Source organism: Sorghum bicolor, chromosome 6 (genome assembly GCF_000003195.3).
Source record: "Sorghum bicolor cultivar BTx623 chromosome 6, Sorghum_bicolor_NCBIv3, whole genome shotgun sequence".
In the NCBI taxonomy this organism is placed as follows: Eukaryota; Viridiplantae; Streptophyta; class Magnoliopsida; order Poales; family Poaceae; genus Sorghum; species Sorghum bicolor.
The window spans coordinates 60076832-60103591 of NC_012875.2; the positions used below are offsets into that span (position 1 = coordinate 60076832).

At 45.4% G+C, this 26760-nt stretch overlaps 3 protein-coding genes across 8 annotated transcripts; 2 read left to right on the forward strand and 1 right to left on the reverse strand.

The window, feature by feature from the left end:
* LOC8085873 (HBS1-like protein) lies at positions 4005 to 9461 on the reverse strand. 6 transcript variants are annotated; one of them, XM_021463689.1, is made up of 12 exons: positions 9205 to 9461; positions 8689 to 8756; positions 8423 to 8584; positions 8127 to 8321; positions 7020 to 7097; positions 6307 to 6641; positions 6107 to 6217; positions 5524 to 6014; positions 5269 to 5437; positions 4759 to 4998; positions 4536 to 4670; positions 4005 to 4428 (listed from the first exon to the last, which is right to left on the reverse strand). In XM_021463689.1, exons 2-12 carry the CDS (start codon positions 8738 to 8740, stop codon positions 4288 to 4290), a joined length of 2109 nt encoding a protein of 702 aa, XP_021319364.1. In that variant the 5' UTR covers positions 8741 to 8756; positions 9205 to 9461; the 3' UTR covers positions 4005 to 4287. The 6 variants fall into 6 exon arrangements, with proteins under 6 accessions (XP_021319364.1, XP_021319367.1, XP_021319365.1 ...); XM_021463692.1 differs by having other exon boundaries at positions 8423 to 8600; XM_021463690.1 differs by having other exon boundaries at positions 9119 to 9461.
* LOC8085874 lies at positions 12165 to 14123 on the forward strand. The gene is made up of 3 exons (XM_002447279.2): positions 12165 to 12495; positions 12623 to 12825; positions 13568 to 14123. Exons 1-3 carry the CDS (start codon positions 12406 to 12408, stop codon positions 13824 to 13826), a joined length of 552 nt encoding a protein of 183 aa, XP_002447324.1. The 5' UTR covers positions 12165 to 12405; the 3' UTR covers positions 13827 to 14123.
* Positions 22053 to 26485, forward strand: LOC8076465 (WD repeat-containing protein 44). The gene is made up of 7 exons (XM_002447280.2): positions 22053 to 23793; positions 24380 to 24470; positions 24631 to 24788; positions 24879 to 24930; positions 25091 to 25173; positions 25397 to 25490; positions 25653 to 26485. The coding sequence occupies exons 1-7, from the start codon at positions 22450 to 22452 to the stop codon at positions 26237 to 26239; spliced, it is 2409 nt and encodes an 802-aa protein (XP_002447325.1). The 5' UTR covers positions 22053 to 22449; the 3' UTR covers positions 26240 to 26485.

Genomic DNA, 26760 nt, shown 5'->3' on the forward strand with positions numbered 1-26760 from the left:
AAAAACAACTTCTACCAAGCGGAGGCCGAGCTATTCTCAATATATAGTTTTATTGTGTTGTTTCAAAAACATAGAATACAATGAAATATGTATAAAACCATTCATCTCAATATTTCATTCCTTGTTTCATAGACATTTAAATATATGGCTCATATTGAGTCTGATACTGAGTTTCATGCTCATGAAACTTACTTTTCTCTTTTTTTCAATACACTACCATATCATCCAAAACGTTTATGTGACAGACATTAAATACAAATGAAACTTTCATTGAGAATGATCTTAGTTGCATATGTAATTAATTTCAAGTAGTACACTGACAAGGGGAGGATGTTTTTAGCACAAGATGTGATGACTAATAATAATTAAAGAAGGCCAGCTCCCACTCCCAGCTCGGTGGTGGCTTCATGATTAGCAGTAGTTCAGTTGGCTTGTCGAGGGAAATTGGGATGACATTGGTGGAACCGCGAAATGGAAGATCCCATAAATTTGTCTGTTGGCACGTCTCCTCTCCTTTTTCATATTTTTTTCTGAAAATTAACCGAAATCACTTCCCATTTGCTTGCATATATGTATGTTCATAATAAGGCCTTGTTTAGATACACTCAAAAACCCAAAACTTTTACAACATTCCCTATCACATCGAATCTTGCGGCACATGCATGGAACACTAAATATAGATAAAAAAGATAACTAATTGCACAGTTTAACTGTAAATCACGAGACGAATCTTTTAAGCCTAGTTGCTTCATGATTGGATAATATTTGTCAAATAAAAACGAAAATGCTACAGTGTCAAAATCTAAAAAAGTTTTGCATCTAAACAAGGCCTAACACAAGTGGCACGTTTACATGTCCTCCTCCATTTCAAGTTTGACTAACAGCATGAAACGAGCCGTTTGGTTCTAAAATTTGTAACGCAAATATAAATAATTTTAAGCTGTAGACGTTACCGGTTGGAGATACAATTAAATTAAATTTATTTAAATTTACGTTACTGTTGAACCAACCAAACAACACACAAAGTCTTTTTAAAAACACTCTTGATATATGTCTTGGTAATGGAAGATCCTATGGAACTTCGTCGAGAAAAAAAACAGGACATACAAATTTTAATATAGCTTTTCAGTCAAGGTGAAAAAAGAGTTAATAGTTTAAAAAACAAAGTTACCTCTATTTTGAAACAGGGTGACGTACCCGATTCTCTTAGTTCGGGCCATGAAAACGAATGGCACGTATTATAGAGAAACACATGTGCTCGGTACAAAAAGTACTATAATGCATTGCTCACTGTGTAGACTAGAAGACCGACTGTAGGTAGGCGGGTGCTTTAAATGGATATTCACGGTTCTTTACTCATTTTTTTCATTTAGTTTATTTAATTACACTAGAGAAAACTACGGATATCTATTTAGGCCTTGTGTTGGATGTTGTTGGATTCACTTCAATCCATGTGTGTTGGTGTGAAATTTAGTTCAAGTTCCACCTCAACACATGTGGATTGATGTAAATCTGACTACATCCAAACAAGGTCTTAGAGGGTCATTTTCATCCTTAGTAGTCACCCTGTGCGCATACACACACGGGACGCGTACCAGAACTGTTGCAATGTACGTATACTACTAGTCAAGGACGAATGTACGAAGAAGACACGAGACCGTGTGCTGAGACGGCTCCGTCCGGGCATGCTGAGCTCAGGCCTGCCTACTACGGTTGGTCGTTGCCACTCCATCCATCCATCCATCCATTTCGACACGGCACCCGCTCCTCCAGGCCGGGTTCAATAATCCAAAGCCGTTTCGAAGGGGTCGCACTCGCACGCAGGGGCCAGAGAAGGGGAGGGAGGAGAGGAAACCGACAACGGCAAAACCCCCGCTATGCTCTGCTCCTTTTCCGGCGCCCACGCGCCGAACCCACACGTGCTATGCCGCACCGGCCCGTGCCAGGAATGGGGTACAGGTACAGCCGTACAGGTAGAATCTCAGCAGTGCGGCACTTGCTTACCTCGGTCAGCAATGGCGAGCTGCATGTGCAGCACTAAAAGGTCTTCACTGTTAAATTATCTATTTATCCATTCATGGCTATAGAGATAATTAAGACGTAACTAACCTTGCTTGCTGAATGCTCGCGGGTGTGCAACGTGCTGTATAGGTGCGGCACACGGACACGGGTCTATTTAATTCCATGTCCGCATGTGTGAGCCTGGTACGATACGATACCCACGTTTGGTGGCCTAGGCGCTTTCATTTCACCGACCGACTGCGCGGAGTCGCTGACATAGCAAGTAGCAGTACAGTACGGGGACAAAAAGGCCGTCTCCGTCCCAACGCACACTACGCCGCATCTACTACTGCACTTTTCCAAGCGCCATTCGCTCCAGATGGAGCAGAGGCGGGGGCAGGCAGCTGAGCGCTGTTGTGGTGACGCATAAAAGCGACCGGCAAGTACAACGACCTCAACGAAACTGCCGCTGCACCAGCCAGCAGCCGCCGTCCCGAGCTCGAAAACGAGAAACTTTCTACTAACCGGGACATGACATGGTACACGAATAGCAGGAGGGGAGGGGATGTCGTCGACGGACCAGGTTCCCGGGAGGGCGGTTGCACGGGACGAGACCAAGGGCAAGGGGCCCGTCAGCGTCAGGACGAATGATGCGTGTTGCATGCTCCTCACCCTTTTGACACATGGACGAGCCGAGCAGCTGCATAATGCACGCAGGCAGGCAGGCAGGCAGGCGCCACCCACATGGCCGGCAGCCCGCGGCGGCGACGGTGGCCGATGATTGTGCATGCCGGCCCGCGCGCGCGCTCCCGTCCCAGCTCAACTCCCATGTGATGTGGATGAGCTTCTGCTTCCGTTCCACCAAACGAAAGACAAGAGAGCAAACGAGTCGCTGGCCAAGGGTATAGATAGGCTAATCCGGCAGAAATCACAGCTCACGCAACACATGCCACCCTTCCACTCCACAGATGCGGTGCGTGCCGTACGCTTCTGCATGCGCTCTGCGGCGTACGTGGACGTGTGGTGTGGAGTCTTACAAAATATTATTATCACAGCAGCGCACTGCACGTCGCAGTGTGCGTGGCGTGGCGTGTTGGACGACGGACGGCCCAAGACCCGAACCCGACCGACCCAGGTCCGGTCCGGTCGATCGAGCAGTAGCAGTAGCAGTAGCACGCCTGCGTCTGTCGGTGCGCCCTTGGAAAAATATGAGTAGCGTGGAGCTGGTAGCGACGGACACGGACGCGGGGACGGATTGCAACAAGCGAACGGCCGGCCGGCCCGGGGCGTACAGGCACAAGCAAACGACCCGAGGCCCGGACGGCGACGCGCCCCGGTCGCGGCGCATCGGATTCCTTGAATTGACGCGCCACCAGCAGCAGCCTCCGGTTGCGGTCGCGTGAGCGGCCAAAGGGAGAAACTAGCCGCTAGCGACGAGGGCGAGGATTCTATTGGCGTCGCCTTTGACCGCTCCTGTGCGCCGGGCGGATCCTCTCCTCCGGCCTCCCCGCGGCCTACCAACCGCTCGCTTTGCTTTGATTTGCTTTGCTTTTGCCTGAACCATGGGTGCTCGCACAACGTACGCGCTGCGGTGGACGAAACTGAGAGATCGTGTGCTCCGGACAGAAATCCCGCCCAGCCGGCGCCTGATTTGGCGGTGTTTTACAAGGGAAACGGGCCGAGGACGTGCCGGAGGGTTCGTTGGGCACCGAAAGGCGAATTGGCACTTTGGCGCACCGGGCGCGCGCGGTCCCGGGTGCCATTGCTCATTGGCCACCAGGAGACCACCTGGGTCCTGGGACTGGGAGGATCACACACATCCACCCCGCGCGGGCGCCTCACCTGCTGCCTCCCCGCTCGTGACGTTCATAAATTCCCCGCGCGCGGGCCGCGGGGCGACGATTCATCACGCCATGTCTGTCTGTCTGCCTGGCTGCTGCCGGCCAGCACTTGAACGCAGAAGACTAGCGTTCGGGAAGCTGAACACAAGTTGAGTGAGCATGTGATAAAATTAGGAAAGGGATATATACAACATAGAAAGGTGACCACCCATGGCTCAGCCAGATTTGTTAAAATGACCCGTCACAGGTATTAGTCTGACGTCACGATTGTTTTTAAAAAGTAAAATAAAATTCAAGTTAGTGCCGTCTGTTAATGCAGGCATTGCAGCCGCGTGTAGCTGCTGCACGACAAAACAACCCTTAGCCCAAGCTACATAAACATATATACACATCTACTGACTAGCTCAGCAACATAACAGACACATCGTGTACATGAGACGTCTGGTTAATCGAGGTTCAAATCCTGATCCAGAATTCGAGTCACAATGCCCACTGCAACGGTGTTACCCTGAGACCGCAGGAACACCCGCCCAAGGGCCTTCAGCGTCGAGAATTCTTCCACGCACACTTCTTTGTCCAGCTTCACCTGAAGACAGATAATAAATAAACATTGCCGTCGATTATATTAGAGAATAAAATCCTCAAACTGAATAGTGAACACTATACGCTAGATTTCATGTGACTTCATCTTACTTCAACCACGGCGGCCTGCCTCGCGGTGAGCAAACGTGGCATTTTCTTTAAGGCCTTGCCAGTCTTCTGGTCCAACGACGACAGTATTTTAACCAACCTCGCTGACACCCTCGCGTGATGTATGTGTAGCTCAAACTAGAATAATGTGATGGAAACAACAGATGAGAAGATAGTATCACACTTAGTAACCTTGACATGCTATTCGTTGGGCTGCGCCACTAACCTGAAGACCAACCAGTATTGGCATGGTGATTTCTAGAACCAAAACTTTCAGCTCCAAGTGAGAAGCGACGCGCACGGGGAAATCTGGATGGCAAAGAACTCCACCTGACACAATATGGCCAGGGTCGATCCCATGCAGACCAATGGCAACATTGTCCCCGGCTCTAGCCAAGCTGCAAGTAGAGGAATCCCGCTCAATGGTTCTTACTGTAGCTATATCTCCAGAAGGCATGACAAGTACCTGATAGCAGAGTATTCATGATCAAAATAACATCTTCAGCAGGTTGTATAAATATAGAACAAGAACAATGCAGATATTATAGCTAGCTTGACCATGCAAACATATAAAGAAAATATGTGGTTTAGCAGGTAATTAGACAGGGCAGGGAAGCAATTAAACTGATAGCTACTGTAGTGTGATGCACAATCGTAAGCAAATCTTCTGTGCAACAAGAGGCAACTATACAAATCAACACTTCATACATTGCCAAACATAATATCAGAATGATACCTTAGAGCCAGTTCGGATCCCTCCAGACTCTACTTTACCACAAACAGCCACCTGACCCAGCGTGTGAGATGCAATAACATCACATATTGGAAGGCGCAGTGGCCTTGAAACGTCACGATGGGGAGGAGGTAATGAGTCAATGGCTTTCAGCAGACAATCTCCATTGTACCTGACATCAGGCATCAATAAATTGATGGTCAACAGCCAAGTCTGGGGGAAAAAGTGATGTGTTTGCCATCATTAGAACTATCTTACCATGATAGAAGACGAGAATCTGAAGAAGCTGTGACTAAATTTTCATTTGCCATTGCACTCAAAGGAACCCAGGTGACTGAAGAGTCTTTGTACCCACATGAACGAAGAAAGATACCAAGTTGTGATTTAATGGACTGAAACCGCTCCTTCGAATATTCCACCACATCCATCTTATTAACAGCAACTATCAAGTTCTCAACACCAAAGCTCCTAATAAGTTGTGAGTGTTCCTTTGTCTGACCAATTCCATTAACACCCATGCCAGCTTCAAATGAGCCTATAGATGCATCGACAACTAGGATGGCTGCATCAGCTTGTGTAGCACCAGATATCATATTAGGAACAAAATCCTTGTGACCAGGGGAGTCAAGCAAAACCACACGGTATTTTTCACTATTAAAGTATGCTACAGCCACAGTCATTGTAATGCCACGCTCCCTCTCGTCACTGCTCTCATCCATAGCCCAAGCATATGCAAATGACCCTTTCCCCTGTCAGAACAAGCATCGCAAAAACATAAACAGCTACAGATGCATAGAAGTACAGGCTGAGATGTGCTAGCAGTCTGAATAACAGAACTGACCTTTTCTTTAGCTTCTTTCTCATATTTATGCATTTGTTTTTTTGAAATCAATCCCAGAGCATGTCGTAATCGACCACATAAAGTTGATTTCCCAGAATCCACATGACCAACCTAGCAAATCATTTTGGTCAAACTTGAGCAGAACACATCAATTATCTACATGTAAACAATTGAAAAAGATATATGCAATTGTTGCTTACAATGGCAAGACTTAGCTGTTTACAGATTTCTTGATCTTCACTCTCGAGCATCCATGGTTCTGGCTTGTAGTGTGAAACGGAAGTTGCTTTCTTAATATTGGGTTTACTGTTCTTTGGTTTGCTCTCCAAACTCAAATGTTGTAGCTTATGGTCCAAAACAAGAGTTGTATTTTGACTACTGGAAGGAACATTGCTACTAGATCCACCAACTTCATCCAATTGTACTGATGCACTTGGGTCCATACTTGTACTCTTTTCAGTTAGAAGAATATTATTATCTATCATCTTCTTTCCGGTCACGTCAACAGAATCTTTAACTAGAACCTTTGTGTCAACTAGTACACATTTAAGTCAATATGGAACTATGGAAAGATATACATAACCAAAAACTGGAAGCTCAAACATAACATTTAGCACCATTTGAGCAATTTCTCAAGGGGTCAAAAAACAAAGAGCCAAGAGATATCTATGCCACTAGATTTGTCCATGGTTCACAATCATACCGACAAATTTTGTCTTCTGTTTGATCAGACTCATTCTTCACTATAAACATGTAATTTATCAAATTTGGGTTCATTTGGACGAAATTTATATGGCTTCAGAAAATAATGAAAATTTTGATAAAGAAAGGATCCACACATAAAATGTTGCATGCATTTTAAGTAGTCTGATATTCAACAGTAAATAGAAGGGGAGAGCATTGCAAAGAGTACCTTTTCTAAAGTTTCTGGATGATTTTAAGCCTGTAACGACCATGTCATCTGGAGATGGTGTATCAAACTTGAAAGGCACTGTCAATATCAGCATAATGCAGTCATGTTCCAGTTCATTTTACTGTGAAAATAATAAGCAAATGAAACAAAATATCAAGTGGATAGTAAGAAAAGGTACGAGGAGTGCCTGAACACAACCTACAAAACTACTCCCTCCATACCTTAATTAGTTGTCGTTGTGGGAGGGAGTCACGTTTTCATAAAGAGTGTCGCTGAGGGTGAGAGATAGAGCATTTGGACGCGACTGCCCCTGGAGACGCTTCGGCTGCTGCCCCGCATTAATCGCATGAGCAGCAACGCAGCGAGCGCCATGCAGCACAAAAAATGCCTTACAGCAATAAAAAAAGAGCACTTGTGGGGACTTGAACCATTGACCAGCAGCCTCAGGCCAAGAGAACTAGCCACTCGAGCTACACAAGGTCGTTGTAAAAATGACACCCGCAGTGGTGTTTAATAAGGGCAAAGAAGAGAAAATACCCTCTAATTAATTACTCCTTGGTTACCACAATTCTGTCCTAAACGTCAACTAATTCAGGTACGGAGGGAGTACAATATATCCCCCCACCCCTCAAAGAGAGAGAGAGATTTATCCAAATTACAAGGGAACAGAACACGAGTTAGGCCTAGATAAAGCACATTCCATGAGTTGACATATATAAGCTCATCTTGCAAATTTCTGTAGAGAAATGTTATTACCAGAATTCAAATCCAAACCCTCATAATAAAATTCTAAGACCCATTAGTCAGATAGACCACTCACATGCTTCCAATTTCCGTATAAGATGCAGAGAGCTGGCTTAAGGTTATTTTTAACAGAACATAAATCAGCAAGTTGATTGACATATTTACTACCATACTGGCTTTACTCAACAAAGTCTGCTACTGCTAGTGCATGCAATGACTCTGTACAGTTAGCTAAACAAACATCTTATTAATGCTAACAACTAAAATAGGATAGTACACTTAGAGCAATACGAGCTTGGATTATGTCGTTCAACAAAAAAATCAGACAAGGTAAAGAAGGCCTCAATTTACTATGTAGCATACCTATGTTAATGTGGCGCTTTTTGCGAGTCATGTATGTCTTATGTAGAGCATCCATGGTAGCTTGCTTATTCCCTGTTGTATTTCTACTGTCTTTGAAACCATCAGAAAAAACAATAGCCTTTGACTTTGTACTAGATGGTGTAAAAAGAGATCTTGCGAGTATGGATACCCCAGAATACTTGTGTCTGCATTTAGCTAGATTTCAAAAGGGAGAAGTAACTAAATTAAGATGCTAGATCGAACTAATTATATTGCATCACTGTAGTAGAATATAATATAAAACAATTGCTATATACCTCCATCTTTGGCTTCACTGATATTATTGAAATACAGTGAGAGATCACGAAGTACACCACATAGCTCACAAGATAAATTATCTGTAGAATTTTCATGCGTGCAGATGGAGCATTGCCACATCCCAGAAATTTTAAAGGGCTCCTCAAAATCAGACCTGTTATCTAGCACAGGAACAAACTAAAGAGTAGTTAGTGAATAGTTGTTGTGGTTCTAGAAAAACTTGGATCCATCATGTTCATTTACCAAGTGAAAACTAATAACTTACCATCTCTTACACCCAGTTGGCCAGCTTTACTATCTATGTGATTGACACACATGTATCTTCCAGATTATCTGTTCATATCAATCAATCATGAGACTTGAGGAAAAAGCATAAAACAAAAACCCTACCACAGTTGCTAAATGTGTAACAAAAATGATGGGTGGAAACAGATAATCAGTAGACTGACAGTTCCCTCCAAAGCTAAATCAGCATTATATATTACATAGAAAGGGAAATTTGATCAGATGATACACAGCCTGTCAATCTATCAGACCAAACGTAGCATTCATTAAGGACACTTAGAGTGGGCGGTGGGCACTATCCAATAAGAGTATGAAGCCGATGAGGGAAGAAACGAGCAGAGGGACACACCTAGCCAGCATCTGAACTCCCGTCCCAGGTACCAAAACACCCCCAGAGCATACAGACTCACCGGCGGAGCCAAGGCCCGGCCACCCTGGGCAGCTGGCCGGGGTCCCACGGTACAGCAGAGGCGGGAGGGGAGACGGAGGTGCGTACGCAGGGTCGACGGCCGGTGCGCGGAGGACGGAAGCGACTGGAGAGAGGCGGGAGGGGAAGCCGCCGACGCCGACGCCGCCGCCGAGCCTAGGACTGCCCCTCCGTCTCTGAGGGACCGAGCCTGAGCGTCACTGAGCGCGAGTGGGGGAAGGAGCAGAAGATCTGCGCTGAGGGACCGCCGGACCGAGCCTGAGCGGCGCTGCGAGGAAGATGGAGGGGTCGCGCAAGGGGCGTAGCCCGCGACCGGTGCGCGCAATTCCGAGTCTCGGTCGGACAAACGATGCTGCCCCAGCCACATGCCCGAGGCCCACCTACACATGTTTAGTTTCCAATAAATTTTACAAAAATTTTCATATTACTCGTCACATTAAATTTTAGTATTAAATATAAATAAAAATAACTAATTATGTAATTTATTTGTAATTTTTTTAGATAAAACTTTTGAGTTTAGTTAATCCATAATTAAATAATATTTATCAACTACAAACAAAAGTGTTACAGTGTCTATTTTATAGTTTTTTTAAAAAAAAACTAAACAAGGCCCTAGTCTGACGTAAAACAAAAAAAATCAAAACACTTTTATTTGAATGGCTAAACTTTTGAATGGGCATTCCTTTTTAATTATGTTTGCACTAGTATGTTGTACTCCCTCTATCCCAAATTAAATGTCGTTTTTCAGTTTCCGTGTCTCAAGTTTGATTCAATTTGTAAAAATTACGTATAATATTTGTATCTCCAAATAAAATTATTAAAAACTAGATTTAAAGGTGGTTCCAATGATACTAATCATATAACATAAATATTAATATTTTTTTAATATATATTTAATTAAAGTTATTTCTTGGGAAGCGAAAACGACAGTTATTTTGGGACGGAGAGAGTACGTGACAAGACGAACAAAATTAGACCCCACTTGCCTATATTTCAAAAAAAATATTTTAGTAACAATTTATGTGTAAAAATATTCTAGAAATTTTGTAAAACTAGTATAATGCCCGTGCTAACGCTACGGTTTTTCGTAGAGAATGCTTTTAAAAAAAACTAATTTGTTTCTATAGAGTTCGTCGTTTACACTATTTTTATATCTCCGGACATATTTACATCCTCCCTAACTCTTTAGCCAAATATTAGATATCCAGTTTAAAATGGAAAATAATATCCAGTTGTATGTTTGGATTAGACATCAAAATAGTAAAGGGTACATACAAATAAATTAATTAACCAATGGACCGAGGGCAGGACACAGAGATACATTAGGGCAACCTAGCTTGCAACGAACAAATGCCAGGCATGGTTCACCTATCTCTTTGTGGCGGCTATGTTGAGTTTATTATAGAAATATATAGTGATAATAAATTTATGTTCATGTTATAGATTTTTGGAAATAAAAGAAAAGCTGCTATCTAAATTCTTTGCCGAGCGAAAGAAAAATAAAAATACATCATAACTTTTTTAATAACAATAACCGGTCTAGCCATGCTACTTGGCTATTTGGGTTGTTGATTTTGCTAATTTATTCTTAGAAAACAGAAAAAATGTCATATCCATGGACGCAGAGAGGAAGCATGTTGCTTAAATTTATGGTTTCTCTACTATTTTTTTATATAAACAGCCGACAATTAATTTCATTCGTGACATAGAATAATATATGCATTGTGCTTCTTACGAAAAAAAATACTTTTATCACTGGAACACCCAAAAACATTGTAGGGAACCTCTAAAAATGTGCTAGAACAATCCAATACGTTATCGAAACAAAATAACTTGGATATTTAAAAGAAACATTAAAAAATCCAATTGGTTAGCATCGAAAGAATCCAATAAGCTATTCATCTTTTTTTTTTTTTGCGAGCAATAAGCTATTCATCGTAACATATGCACATTTTAGCACGCGATCGAGACTCGGACCGGCGACGACTCAAGTGCAGAAGTGCTGGTTCAAGAATACTCTGTACGTACTTGGCAAGACGTCAACGGGCTAGAGAAAAAAAAAAAGAGGCGAAGAAGACACGGGAGCATCCGGGCATCCTATGCACGGTGCGGTCAGCTGTCCGGACGCTATTGTGTCCCTTTCGTCCATTTCCCCCACCCTGCCGTCAATCAAGTGCGTCTTGCACGCGTTGCAAGCAAACACGTAGCACTAGTTCGTCGTCACCATCGATGGATCCATGCCCTCCATCTTCGATCGACACGTACGTTTCCCCGGTGACCTGACCTGACGGAGGCCGTGCGACGTCGCAAAGCGCACGCACACTAGCAGGCCGAGCCAAAGAAAAGAAGAAAGAAAAGGTGCGAGCACTTGGCCACGCGTGACAACGGGGCGGAAAGCAGGCGCCTGCCACTCAACTCAACTTTGGCACACAAATTCTTCGCCTAGAAGGAAGATTACCTCCGTTCCGTCCCAAAAGAGAATGTAATTATTGTAGATGTAGTCAAAATTCATAACCTATCATAAATTGGACTTGATTTATGAAAAAAGCAATATTAGGATGCATGATTCGAAACTGGTAAACTAAGAAGCCATATTTATTTTATGATATGATTGAATCTGATAATATTTATCTAGTTATTAAATATAAATATTAGTATATTTTTATTATATAAGTTTAGTTATTTTTTTCTGAGACCGTAGAAATATAATAGCACAGTACCATGCGGCAACAACGTGTGATCCCCAGCCCCGGCGGCACCGGCGCGTCGGCACGTTCCAACGTCCAGGCTCCAGCCGCCTCGGCACGTTCCAACGCCCGGGGACGGGGAGAATGCCCGATCAGATCAATCATGCGAGAAGGAGAGGAGAATCTGGGCGGGCCGGGGGCTAATCACGGCGGGACCGCGCGCGTCGACGAGAGGAGGACGGGAGGTGGTGCACCCGACCGGACCGGACCCGACCCGACCCGACCCGAGTCGCGAGCACCAAGCAAGCTGGCTAGATAGCGCGTCAACGTCAGAGCCGCATCGCCTTGGCCTTGGCCGCACCACCACCTCCACCTCCACCTCCACCTCGCTAAGCTAACCCGCTGCTTTCCAGTTTTCCATCCATCGCCCGTTGTTCTTGTTCGGCCTAATCCGAATCCCATCCTCTCTTTAGTACTTTTGTCTCTGTGCCGACGACGGTGGAAAAGGAAAGTGAGTGATCCCGGCCAGTCTCCGGCGGCGGCGAGAAATAGCTAAATCCTAGCTCCTCCGGCGAGCGAGACCATGGCGTCCATCATCATCATCGCCGTCGTGCTCGTCCTGGACGTCCTCGCCTTCGTGCTCGCCATCGGCGCCGAGCGCCGCCGGAGCTACGTACGTGACCACCAACACTCAGCTCTATTAATTCCTTCGCTCTCTTCACAACCTATATCTTTGTTTTTCTTTGGATTTCATTCGTTTCGCGACTCGATGGACCGTGCACGCACGCACGAACGCGCAGGCCTACGTGAGCGTGGACTCGAACGCGCGGGGCTACTGCGTGTACAGCTCCGACGCGTCGACGGCGTACGGCGTCAGCGCGCTGCTCCTGCTGCTGGCCGCGCAGGCCGTGGCCATGGTCGCCACCCGCTGCTTCTGCTGCGGACGCGCGCTCTCGCCGGGACGCCGCCGGGCATGGTCCGGCATCTGCTTCATCGTCTGCTGGTAACATCCCTCCTCATCAGCTAGTTAATCCAATTTCTTTAATTACCGCCGCGCTCTGGTTTAATCAGATCACCTGGTTCCGAAATGGTACATCGGTCACGATCGCTGTGCAATTAGCCCCCTCTGGAATCTGGGTTTTCGCGGTCGTACACCTTGCACTCGACCAGCTAGCTGATCTCAGCTACGTCACTCTTGGCAGTTCACCTAATCACCTGTTTGAGCTTCCAGCTTGCAGCAGTCTGCAGTAGAGTAGATTGAATGATACGGACTAGTAGTAGTACATAGTAAGCGTTTAGGTTGTACCGTGTTGTCTACTCCTGCAAGTCAGTTCATCAAGATCACTTGTCAAGACAAATACGGTTGTCCTGTGCTCAAATTAATCTTAGCAAAAGAAGGACCAGATTGACGAGAACAAGATTAGGCTTAGCTATTCACATCAGACTAGTTAGCCACTGAAGGCAAGCGCGGGGAGACCACAAATAAATTGCTTTTCAGCAGTGGAGGGTGAAAATTGCACCCTTGAGCTCTTATTAGTCGAACCCCTTATCTGGCATCCACAGTTTAGCATGAGGGCTAATTTGTTTAGAACAGACTTTGGCGCTGGTCAGAGTTGCATTGCAGCATGCTGCTGCTGCAGAGGATAGTCAACGAAGCCATAGCTGTGTCAGAGTTCAGTTCCTCCAACGATACGTGCTCGCTTGTCTGTTTCTCTGACTGACGAACCGCGACTGATGGAGTGCAGGGTGACGTTCGTGATCGCGGAGCTGTGCCTGCTGGCGGGGTCGGTCCGGAACGCCTACCACACCAAGTACACGACGCTGTTCAGCAAGGGTCCGCCCCAGTGCGCCATGCTGCGCAAGGGCGTCTTCGCCGCCGGCGCCGCCTTCACCTTCCTCACCGCACTCTTCACCGAGCTGCACTACCTCTTCTACGCCAGGGCGCGCGACGCCGCCGACGTGCCCCCGCCCATCGTTGGCGGCATCGGCATGACCCGCATGTGATTTATTTTTGTGGCTGTGGTCGTGATCGCGGCGACCGGCGGTGCAGGCAGCCGTGCCCGTTCCGCTGTGGAGCCGTGCTTGACTGCTCCCGTGTACATGTGCTCCATCGTTCCTTGCATTCCATGGGGACCTTGACTGAACTGAAAGCGTGTGATAGTACTGTGACGTGCTGCGTGCTCTGTAACTCTGTGATAGTACATTAGTCATCAGCATTCAGCAGAGAGTGGATTAGTTTTTCTGTGTTGTACAGTACATTCACAAGGAAGGAATCATCAGAGATTATTGTCTCGGTCTGAAGACGAACTTGCTGTGCGATCTGCACACAGGCAGGCAGGCAGGCAAGCTGCAGCTGCGCGGCGCCTGTCCTGCTCCCGGCGAGCAGCGGGGCTTTGTTTATCCCGCGAGCGACCGCATCTCCGGCTGTGTCCCCGTGAGGTCCGGCAGGGCTGAGCCTCGTTTCTAGCTTCGCCGGTGAGCTAGCCACCGCTGCTACCTACGTAGCTAGCATATATATGCGCGTGTCTGACGGTGACAGCGAACAAGAACATGATCGATCGATCGACCGGCGGCAGGAGGCAGGGGACGATCGACGTCGACGACCGCCGTCTCCAGCACCTGCAGCAGACAGAGCAGCGAGTATCTCTCCCCGTCCAACGTAGGTCGTCCAAAAACAAAGACAAGCAACATGCGTGAGCGTGAGTGATGCTGCCCGGCTCGCTGACCCCTATCTTTTTCTTGGGCCTTGTTTAGTTCCAAATTTTTTTTGCAAAATCGACACTGTAGCATTTTCGTTTGTATTTGACAAAAATTATCCAACCATGGACTAACTAGGCTCAAAAGATTCGTCTCGTCAATTTCGACCAAACTGTGCAATTAGTTTTTATTTTCATCTATATTTAATACTCCATGCATGCGTCTAAAGATTCGATGTGACGGGGAATCTGAAAAATTTTGCAAAATTTTTTGGGAAGTAAACAAGGCCTTGATCTCTGGCTGACCAAATGACCGAGGTAGTCTGGCCGGCGGCCTGATGAGCAGAGCCATTGAAAAATGTTGGGCTAGGGGCCTTGGCCTTCCGGCCTATCTCGTAGAGGCTCACCGGATCCATCTCGGACCATTGTGTACGGCTGCTAGGATATAGGGGCAACCTAACCCACGTGCCTTGCAGCTGCAGCCTTCTCTAGTTCCCACTCTCATGGCAGTAACACCATGTAATTAAAATGATAACTACTGTCAGCATTGCAATCCTTATATCAGTGGGGCAACTTCGTGAGCTGAGCTGAGCCAGGTGGCTCTTCCATGACCTCATAGTTATTCAAAAGAACTCAGGTCTCAGGGTGACTATGGAGCAAAGAAGTTCAGAAAGCCGCTGAAGGTGTACTTGCAGAAAGAGCCTCTCCAGATTTGGACATTGTCATTTGGCTGGCCATGAGGAACACATAGCTCATCAAACTTCTGAGGCTAATAATCTTATAAATAAATAAATAAACTTCTGAGACTTGATTCAAGAATTCAGCCCCTGGTAATGCTGGTAAGAGCCCAACAGATAAGCAAGCTAATGTGGATTCTTTAATTAATTAAACTAATACAAAGTGGCTATGGGTCCTGAAAATTTCACATTTGGGCTATGATGTTGGTCGTGCTGCGCCGCGAAGAAGTGTTCGAGTGCATGCTCGCGCGCAGCCGACTATGGGCAACAAGTCGCAGGGCATCACGCTAATTGCACGCAACGCAGGACAGAGCCCTGAGCGTTTTTTTCTTGTTCGCGGTGTCGGCAGTGGCGGAGGGAAGGGGGGGCTGAGGGGGGCCTGGCACCCCCCAACCTTCCCATAACTCCCTTAATACACCTCATAGATTAGATGTTTAATTATCTAATTAGCTAGTTAACGATATTATCTGTACTAAGATTTTTATTCTTATTTCATATTAATCTCTAATAGTTTCTTATACAAATAGAATATAGATCTTTCTAATATTTTCTTCATATCTTTTATTTTTATTATTGCCTATCAAATATCAGTTTGTCCCCTACCACACACTCTAATTAGCTAGTTAATTGAAAAACAACATTTTTTTTGTTTAATCCTTCTGAATTGATCTCCAACAATGGGATCTATATTATTTAGCATTAGTCTTCCTATTATCTTTCTTATCTCCTATGTTTGTATTATTATTGGTCTAAACTCTAAACGGTCATTTAGCCCGTTGTACTCAACTTTTAAACACTAACAGTGATATGGTGTTTCTGTTTAACCTTCTATTTAAATGACCATTTTACCTGTTTAAGTGATCGTTTTGTCTAAGACTAAACGATATGTAACTGAATGTTTGTCATTTGATGTTAGGATCTAGTACTAATTAATTTTGCCCCCGTTTAACTACTTGTTTTTATTGTGATTCTTTTTCTGGACAAAGAAATAGAATGATCAAGTGAAGGTTAGAGGCCTGAGACTAGTTAAATTTCTCTTTTATTTTTGTTAGTTTTTCTGCTTTTTTTGCATCGCAACGCAAACGTTTATTTTGGTGCTATGTACATCTTTGTCATGTAATATTTTGACACACATGATTGTTCTTGGTTGCACAGCCCCCCTATGTTCAAATCCTGGCTCCGCCCCTGGGTGTCGGGGCATCTGAAACGTGGCCGGCAGCACACCGGCACCGGTCGTCGCCGTCGCCACCAACTAGTATATGAATTTCACGCTCGCTAGCGTCCCGACCTCTGCTGACACTGCTACTTGGGCACCTAGCCGGGCAGTGTATGTGCATGCATGTCTCACGGCCCGCGACAGCGGCGGCGCCGGCTGCAGCCTGATTATCGCAACAACCACACGACAGCTGTGCTGTGCAGCCTGCGCTGGCTTTGGTCCTTGACCGTCCTCGCTCGTCGGTCAAACTCATGAGTCATGACACGTTCAAAATGAGTTTAACAACATAGGTAAACATGTGTACATGACCCTGGTCCCTCTTATCACTGACCTGTGACAGTGAGTGAGAGAATGACCAACTTTTGGGCTGATGAATGAACCATTGAGAAATGGTGGGCCTTGTTTAGTTCCAAATTTTTTTTGGAAAATGGACACTGTAGCACTTTCGTTTGTATTTGACAAATATTGTCTAATCATGGACTAATTAGACTTAAAAGATTTGTCTCGTTAATTCCGACCAAACTGTGTAATTAGTTTTTATTTTCATCTATATTTAATACTCGATGCATACGTCTAAAGATTCGATGTGACGGAGAATGTGAAAAATTTTGCAAAATTTTTCCGAAACTAAACAAGGCCGTGGTCGTAGTGCTTAGGTTGGGCCAACGCCATGGTCTACTGTCCAGCCTACTGCCTACCTCGTAGATAGAAAGCAACCTAAGTACCTAACGAACGGATCTATCTCCATCTCCATCTTGGTCCAACCCACTTTTGCGTTTCATTAGGAGAGCTTGCATAAGTGGAATGAGCAAATAACACATGAGGCTTACATGTCAGGCTAATATCTTGCTTCTTCTACCTCGAGCTTAGATCCCCTTTGCTCCCATATCAACCCCTTACCTCCATGGCCGCCTGTACCTCCCCCAGTGTCGCCCCACGGCCCTTGATGCTCTTGCGTCAATGCGGCTGCTACTTTACCTCGCATGCTCGGTCGACGCGATCCTCTGCTCTTGCGCCACTATGCGTCGTTTGCGTCGTCACGAGCTCTCTCGTGCTCGCCCATGCTGGCTCGAGTGTGGGCACCATTCGAGCTCCCCCACACCACCATTCGAGCCCCTCCGCGCCACTACCAACTGGTCCACTAGTACCCCGCTCTCACGCCGCCACCTCCATAGATGCTTGCTCGTCGTAGCGACTCCGTCTCCATGGATGCTTGCTCACCCTAGTCGCCCGCATGGCCACCTCGCGTAAGCATGCGTGACGAGCGACGAAGAAGTGGATCGACTCCGTTACTTCAATTCTAAGAAACCAATCCAACCTGTATCTAGACAATATATTTTCTGTAGAAATAAATCCAACCCACACAAATCTCCAACCAAATATAGCCGAATCTAAGTCCAACCCATCCCCAACCAAGGTGAACGTGAACCCATATATCTAGACACTAGCCTTACAGTCTTACCTAAAACAATAATAGTTAAAGATTTTCTTAAAACAATTCAGACTATTTGCTATGTAACCATGTTGATAAGTCATCCTCACATACGCCTGGTGTACATAGGTACACGCATGTCAGCACTTTATAGGTAATGAAAAAGCTGAGGCCGGGGTGTACGGGTATGTGTTGTACTAGTATCTGTTCTTCCTAGCTTTTGCGTCACTTGGACGCTATAAATATGACGGTGACGATGTGGATCATGTAAGAAACAGCTAAGATGACCTAACCCGACCATGTAACAGAGGTAGCGAGACAGGCATGCACCTTCGGATTCCTTCCTTGCAGCAACTAGCACCACCAGCTACTGCAGGTCCCCAATCCCATTTGGCTTTTTATTTGCAGACACAAGCTAGCTGATCAGTGAATCAACGATATATGATCTAGGCTGGAATCTAATCAGGTCTCCTTTGTTAGGGTATGTATATAAAACTACGTGTAACGTGTGATCCAGCCAGATGAAATCCTAGCTAGAACGTGCTCCCTGGTTTTTCTATTAGAGCCGTGTGTGTGTGGTTGGTGTGCATGCAGCTGGCCGGGCCTGTGGATCAGGATATTTTCATCCGTTCTAGATTATGATAAGTCGGCTTAACTTTTCTAAGCAAAACATCTACCATTTTTTTCTATACATCTGAAAATAATATGTGAGATATACACATAATTAAAAAAACTATATACTAAAAACGAAAGCAATATATATTTAAAATGTAGGAAGTAATATTATAGTTTAGGAAATTCAAATAAAGCTCTTAATTAGCTGGCAATGCACGGCCTATTTATTAATCCTAATATATAGGGAAATATATATATATGCCTGCAGGGATCAAGCCAACCAGAGCCATTGACTTGACGAAAAGCTAGCTTTCGCAACGTGCCGCCGAGTACGAACGTACTCCTCCTCCATTATTGCACGCCCACGCCACGCACTCCAGCAGCAGAGCGGCACAGCTCGATAGGCGCCAGCGCCATTGCCATTGCCATCGCGCCATTCGACGGTGCGGTACGGCCGCCAACAACTGTGCAACGAACGAACTATCCTTGTCATTTCACTCAGCTTTTCGCCAAAAAGGAGAATAAGGACAGATTGTCTGAATTCAGACAGAGCAAGAAAAATTGACGACTTGAAAAGAAAAGAACAAACGGAAATGAAAAGAAAAAGAAAAAAATAGTAAAAGAAAGAGAGGATTAAAAAACCTTGCAACTTTTAAGCCAGCAATGCAATTAAAAAGTTTTGTTTTGCAAGAGCTAGATCGATCGACGCGGAGGCAACGGGGGCATGGTGCGTGGTTCGTGGACGTGCACTCAGCGAGCGAGGGCGCATTCTCCTGTCCAACCCGCGCCAAGAAATCCAAGTCCAACGACGACGGAGCTGACTGCTGAAGTGCTGAGGCAGGCACCAGAGGCAGCCTTGCATTGCATTCCACGTCTGCTGCTCTTTATTTTTCTCCTTTTGTGGTAATAACGCGTAAACTAGGAACGAAGCCACTCTTCACGTCGTCGTGCCGGGTGGCCAAAGCCGCACCGGCACTGCCAATCATTGGCACGCATTTGCTGCGTTGCCTGATCCACACTTAACCCTCGCTTTAGTTTAGTATAACCCAACGGACTAACGGAGCATTAGCTTAGTACGAGTACAAGTTTAAACTTGCTCAGTTGGTTAGTGTTTTTTCTAGTTATAAACCTGCCCTCCTGAATTCAATTTCTTAACTTGGGTCTTGTTTACTTTCATTTTTTTTTTTGCAAAATAGGAATAGTAGCACTTTCGTTTGTATTTCGTTTGTGTTTGACAAATATTGTCCAATCAAGGACTAACGAGACTCAAAAGATTCATCTCGCAAGTTACAGGTAAATTGTGTAATTAGTTATTTCTTTTGTCTATATTTAGTGCTCCATGCATGTGTCGCAAGATTCGATGTGATGGAGAATGTGAAAATTTTTGCAAAATATTTTGAGAACTAAACAAGGCCTTGACATGGATGTTTGGATTTTCTCGAGTCTATTCTTTCGTTTAATAATGGTGCTATTCTTTTACTAGTGATCGATAAATCGCGTTCGTCGATAGTGAGATGCCTATGATAATTGGTTAATCTCAAGTCTTTTAGTGGCAAATGACAGTTGTCAATCTCAAGTCTTGTCACAGGAGACGTGTCCATCAAAACTAAAATATTTATGCACTTTATTAATCTCGAGATTTATCGATCTCATCTATTTTATTTCTTCAAACGTGCTCATAAGACTAAGATGTGTGTATGTCTTCGTATAAAGTTAGTGTACGTGCGTATATGTGAACATTTGCATTTGTACCGTGTTTCAAAAAACACTTAAGAGTCAGCCACCTAGCAGGGCGCAGTTGTCCTACCCCAACATTGCTGATAGTGGTTGAAGCAACGAACAACCACACAAAAAAGTACTACTCCCTCCGTTGAAAAAATGATACAACTCTAAAATGTTATGTCAAACGACCTAACGTTTAACTAAATTATGTAAACTGGTAGAAGTAGTGATATTGATTATATTCAATAGGTACAATTAAATGGAATGGATTTTTATAATATATATTTGAAGCCATACATGTTGATACTGTTTTCATTGGCCTCGGCAAACCTAAGATGGTTTGTGACTAGATCACGAATTGCATCTTTTTATGACACAAGTAATACTAAACAAAGTGATCAGCAATCTAAAAAAATTGATCAGCACTATACGTAGAGATTAACTTGATTTCTCATGTTGTAAAAAAAACTTGATTTCTCCACGATAAACACCTGCGCTGCGTCACAATTAGAAGGTAAAATAAACTGTTGTTCTATACTATGGGAGTCCAAGTCAACGTGACAGAGCTTGCATATGAGCTGAAAACACGGGGAGAAACTTACTATTCACACTGGGTTTGACTTTCTTCTGACCTCCTCGTCATTTTTACAGTACTCACCTTGACGTCAATTCTCAAATTTCCGTCTTTCTCTGACACAATCTGATAATGTAGGGGTGTTTGGTTTGAGTTGTTAAAGTTTACAGATACTGTAGCATTTTCATTTTTTTTATTTGATAATAGTATCCAATGATAGACTAATTAGGCTCAAAAGATTCGTCTCGCAAATTACTCTTTAACTGTGTTTTTAGTTTCGTAAATAGTCTATATTTAGTACTCTATGTATGTGTCTAGACATTCGATGTGACAGACGGTAAACTTTAACAATTGAAACCAAACGGGGCCTAACTGCTACATTTCTTTGAAGGTTACTTGTCTTACTGTCCAAAAAGAATACAACTCTAGAATTTTGTGTTAGTCAAACTTACTTAAGTTTAACAAAATTTAGAGCGAAAAGTTATATTTTTCAATAGGTTTGTTATGATAATATATTTTACAATTAATTAATAATATCTATTTTATATTATAAATATTATTGTTTTTAAATATAAATTTGGTCCAAATTCAAATCTTTAAACTTTTCAAGAAACGAGAATTACATTAGTTTAGAGATCGATAAGTAGAGCATAACAGTTCGGTGTGGCTTGACTATCTCTCTTATAATAAATCAACGAACAATATTTTTAGTAATAATGTTTTAAACCAGCGAACAATATTTGAACTTATCACCCCGTCTCATTTGTAGACAAGCTTCATTCGCAATGCCATCTTTTTTTTTTCCCATTGTACTACTGGCCACCGAACGTGCGCCTTCCTTGCATTGTGCCATGTACATGTGACAGGTCTCATTCCATGACTAGCCCAAATTTCATTTTTGACTCAACCCACTGGGAAATATATGGACAACTCCATTGCTGGCTCGAAAATGCACTTTGATTTTATCCCAAATCAAACATCTTTAACCAAAGTTCACATAAAAATATTTTTTAGCCCATGCTGATGTTGGAATAACATAGCACACGATCTTCTTGTGCAACACATTTTGCTTGCTGGTTCCCAAAGCTAGTTAGTGGTGCTCGTACGAGAACCACTATTCTAGCGAGATATTTGCCTCGGGCCCCACCCGTCATCGTCGGTCCCAGGTGATCCTCGGCCGGACACTAGGGATCAGCACCTGGCACGCCTCGACGTGCCGAGCAGCCCGTCCGCGAGGCGAGACGCCAGCCAAATGGCGCCGTGCGTGCTCAGCACCCACCTCCCTCCATGGCTCCTCCCCGTTCCACGTTCTACTTCCATCCACCCCGTCGCTGCTGAACTACCGTAGGTGTCGGCTCCCTCCCTTCCCTTTCGTTTCCCCAGCTGGAGTCCGAAGGAGAGTGACGACGCTCTCCCCGCGCACGCATCGGCATCGCAGTCGCAGCAGCAGTAACAAACAAGGCACAAGCCCAGCGGAAGCTGTAACAACGACACGAAACCAAAAACCTCGCGTATAAATCCGCTCGCCGTTTGGGCGCGCCCACCGCTCCGGTCCGCTCGCCGCCGACCGACCCTCACAGCCGCGGCCGGCCGCGCGAGTGGGTGGGTGCCGGTGCCGGTGCCGGAGGGACGGCAATGCCGGAGGCCGCGCGGGCGCGGGGCATGCTGGATCCGGCGGGCGAGGGGGAGGCGGAGCAGGAGGAGGAGTTCTACGAGTCGCTGGATCGGATCCTCTCCTCTTCCTGCTCCTCCACCTCCGCCTCCGCCTCCGACGACGACGCCGACCACCGACGCCGCAGCAGCAGGCGCCACCACCTCCTCCACCAGCACCACCACAACCCGCCGCCGTCCTCGCGGCCGGACGCGTCCTCCGCGTACGACGTCTGGATCTCCGAGCCCACGTCCGTCGAGGAGCGCCGCCGCCTCCTGCTCCAGCGCCTCGGCCTCGCCTCCGACCCGCCGCCGCCCTCTCCGCCTCGCCGCTCGCCGTCGCCTCCCGTGTCTGCCCCGGCCTCGCCTCCGGCGCCCGCGGAGGAGCCCAGATCCGGCGGCGGCGGGCTCGGGAGGCCTCCGCTGGCGCGGAACCCCAGCTCCAGCGGCGGGGAACAGCAATGCCGGATCCGGAACCTGGACGACGGCACGGAGTTCGAGGTCGGGGAGGTGCACGAGGAGGAGGTGGTGCGAGAGGTGGGCACCGGCCGCCACCTCACCTTCGAGGAGTTCGAGCTCTGCGTTGGCCGCTCCCCGATCGTGCACGAGCTCATGAAGCGGACAACCACCGCGGCCTCCGCGTCCGCCTCCGACCACGCTGCCCCCGCGTCCAGCAGACCCCGAAGGAAGGCCGGTGGTGGGTGGCTGCGCGGCATCAGGCAGCTTGCAGGCACCGTCGCGTACGGCCGCCGCGGCGCCGACGACAGGGACAAGGAGAAGGAGAGGGAGGCGCGGCGCCTTAGCTCTGCCACCGATGACAGCCTAGATGGCTCCGGCTCGCGCAATGTCGGGAGGGTCCGGGTGCGGCAATACGGGAAGACGTGCAAAGAGCTCACCGGGCTGTTCATGACGCAGGAATTGGCTGCCCACTCGGGCTCCGTGTGGTGCATCAACTTCAGCCTGGATGGACGATACCTTGCCACTGCAGGAGAGGATCGTGTGATCCATGTGTGGGAGGTGTGCGAGGGAGACAGAAAGGGCGAATTGCTCGGTGAAGCTTCGGTGGCAAAGGAGAATGGTGGTGGCTGCAGCCCGTTTCTTGCGGTTGTTGGGAATGATTCACCGGAGATTTCTGCATTGTCATTGTCCTGTGCCGATGGGGGCTATGTGGATAAGAAGAGAAGGCCGAGGAAACAGAGCAATCGGAAGTCGGTCGGGTCCGATCATCTAGTTGTTCCTGAGTGTGTGTTTGGTTTCAGAGATAAGCCAGTTTGCTCACTTCTGGGGCATGCCGCCGATGTTCTTGATCTGTCATGGTCCAAATCTCAGGTACGAATTCAGAATTTGTGGTCTTCATCTCAATGTCATTTTTGGGTATTTTTGGTATTAATTCTGAAACATCTCATTCAATAATTGTACAGACTACAGACCAATTTTCTTCAGACAGAAAAGAAACACTTAATGTCTGTTGTGATGAATTCTAGTATGGTTGTAAGGAATCTTGTTGTCAAAATGGCCATAAACCAAATGAATATACAATGTTGCAACCGAATCATTTTTGGCATTTTGCCACATGGGAAATTGGGCATGTCTCATCAGCATGTAACAGGAGATCTTGTTGCTGAGAACTACACTAATTATGCAACAGTACCTGGTCAATTTTCTTGCCGCATGTAATAGTTTGCCCATTACTTATCTGTGCAAATCTGATATTATTGACATGTCTGTTCGATTAAGAAAAATACAACATATTTATATTCATCACGAACTTTCCACTGTTATAAGAAGTTTACTGGCTTATTGCCCTGCTATTTTTAGGCCTGCTTCTTTTTGGCACTTTAGGTAGGAAACAGTCAGTACAATTTATTGGTCACTACTGTCAGGAAATAGTTATGATTGACACCTTCTCTTGCAGTACTTGATCTCATCCTCCATGGACAAAACTGTTAAGCTCTGGGACATCACTACCAGTACCTGTTTGAAAACATTCTCACATACGGACTATGGTGAGTTTTGTCACATTATATCTCTATCCATTTGTTACGGTGTCTTCTTTTTTTCCTTAAAAAGAAAGATGCATTCCCTTTTATTCCTCAGTACAAATTGTTTCAACTTTGGACCATCCTGACAGTTGATTTTGCTTCTTTGCAATCAAACTTTTGGCAGTGACTTGCATCCAGTTCAATCCTGTAGATGATAACTTCTTCATTAGTGGATCATTGGATGAGAAAGTTCGCATTTGGAATGTCCGAGATCGTAAGATTGAGGATTGGAATGATCTTCATGAGATGGTTACTGCTGCTTGTTATTCCCCTGATGGACAGGTTGAAGTAGTTCCTTTCTAGTACATATTTCATTTTTATACTATAAAAATGTGCTTTGATTTTAATCTATGTGGCCTTTGGCCTTTGCAGGTTGCAATGGTGGGCTCTCACAAGGGAAGCTGTCATATATTTGATACATCTGGTATGACAGCCTTGCTCTCGCACATTTCGATTCATGTGCAGTTGTGCACTTATTCTTTTTTTTATTTTTGCTAGAGATTTATACACTGATGAGTGATAACCTTGAGAGCTCCAGTTCCTCATATGATGAACTCATATTGATATTGGTTTAATCGTTGCAGAGAAGAAGCTTCAGTACAAAAGTCAGATAGACTTAAGAATTAGGAAAAAGAAGTCTGGCCAGAAGAAGATAACTGGCTTCCAGGTAATATAGCACAGAGCATCTATTTCCCGGCCATCTCTCTCTCTCTCTCTCTAAAGAAAGGCACATTCTTAATTTTGGACTCCACAAGGAAAACATCAATCTGACACCTCCAGTCTCCGGTGTGATACTGTTGTCTACCACTGAGTTAAATATCTGTGTGCCTTATGACAGTTTGCTTACTGTTGTCTACCACTGAGTTAAATCTCTGTGTGCCTTATGACAGTTTGCTCCTGGAAGCTCCTCGGAAGTTCTGATTACTTCTGCAGATTCAAGAATACGTGTTGTTAATGGTGATGAATTTGTTCACAAGTTTAAAGGTAATGCCTCATTCTCCTGCCATTGTAAACCTGAGATCAGTTGCATGCATTATTTTCATCTAACATAAAGGACATTCACTTGCCTTATGGACCTGTATGGGCTTGTGTGGTAGTTCTGGGTTTTTAAGTTTACTTGGTGTTTGACTTCAATCCTTTCACCAGGGTTTCGGAACACGAGTAGCCAAATCTCAGCTTCTGTAGCTCCAAATGGGAAATACGTCATCTGTGCCAGTGAGGATTCTCACGTCTATGTGTGGAGACATGACAACAGTTCCCCCCCTAGCAGGAGCAGGAGTACAGTTGATGTAACCAACTCATATGAACATTTCCACTGCCATGGTGTGACCGTGGCTGTCACATGGCCTGGTGCTGAAGCCCGAGGTTCGTTTGGATCTCAAAGCAGCAGGCACAGTGATTCAGATGGAGCAGTGAACTCTGGTCGAGACCTCCCAGTTGAGAACACTCAGCACAATTGTGATGCAGCTGATATCAGATACAATGAGAGCCCAGTCTGCGAAGGTGTGACAAGCAGAAGCACCAGTAGACATCAAGGTGATGGAGCGTCCACATCCTGGCCTGACGAAAAATTACCATCAGCCAAGAGCAGCCCTGGTCACTGCTCGTCCGATCTTTGCATGGGAGCTATGGATGTCCAGCGCCGGTCTGCGTGGGGTTTGGTGATTGTCACGGCTGGGCGGGCAGGCGAGATCAGGGTGTTCCAGAATTTTGGCTTCCCAGTTCAAGTGTAAAGTTAGCGTGAGATCATGCAGATAGGGGTTTGTTTGGTTCTTTACTGTATAGATATCGGTAGGTCGTCAATAGTTTTACTGAAAAGTTATCTCTGTTGCCCTGTCTCGTTGGATGCTTCAAGATTGTACTCCCAGAACCACACTATCATATGGTTAACGCTATCACTTGTTCATACAATACAAAACTGTGTAACTGTATGCTTGGTACACATTACCTTAATTTGTTCATATCTAATTTTCATACAAGTAATATATGAAACGAAAACATTTTCCAAAATTCATGAATTTACATTTTCAATTTTACAGTTCCATACATTCTGCATTTTCCTATATTTCAGATGTTTAATTTTTTTTGTTGTCCTTCAGCCAACATTGACTAAAAAAATGAATGTCTTCTGTGAGTTGCCCTTCTAACTAATTATATTGTTTTTTTTGGCTTTTGTGAGTTGTCGTTTTAATTGTATTTTTTTTTTCTTTTGTGAGTTGTCCTTTTAAGTGTGTTCGTTTGTTGTCTAAGAGTG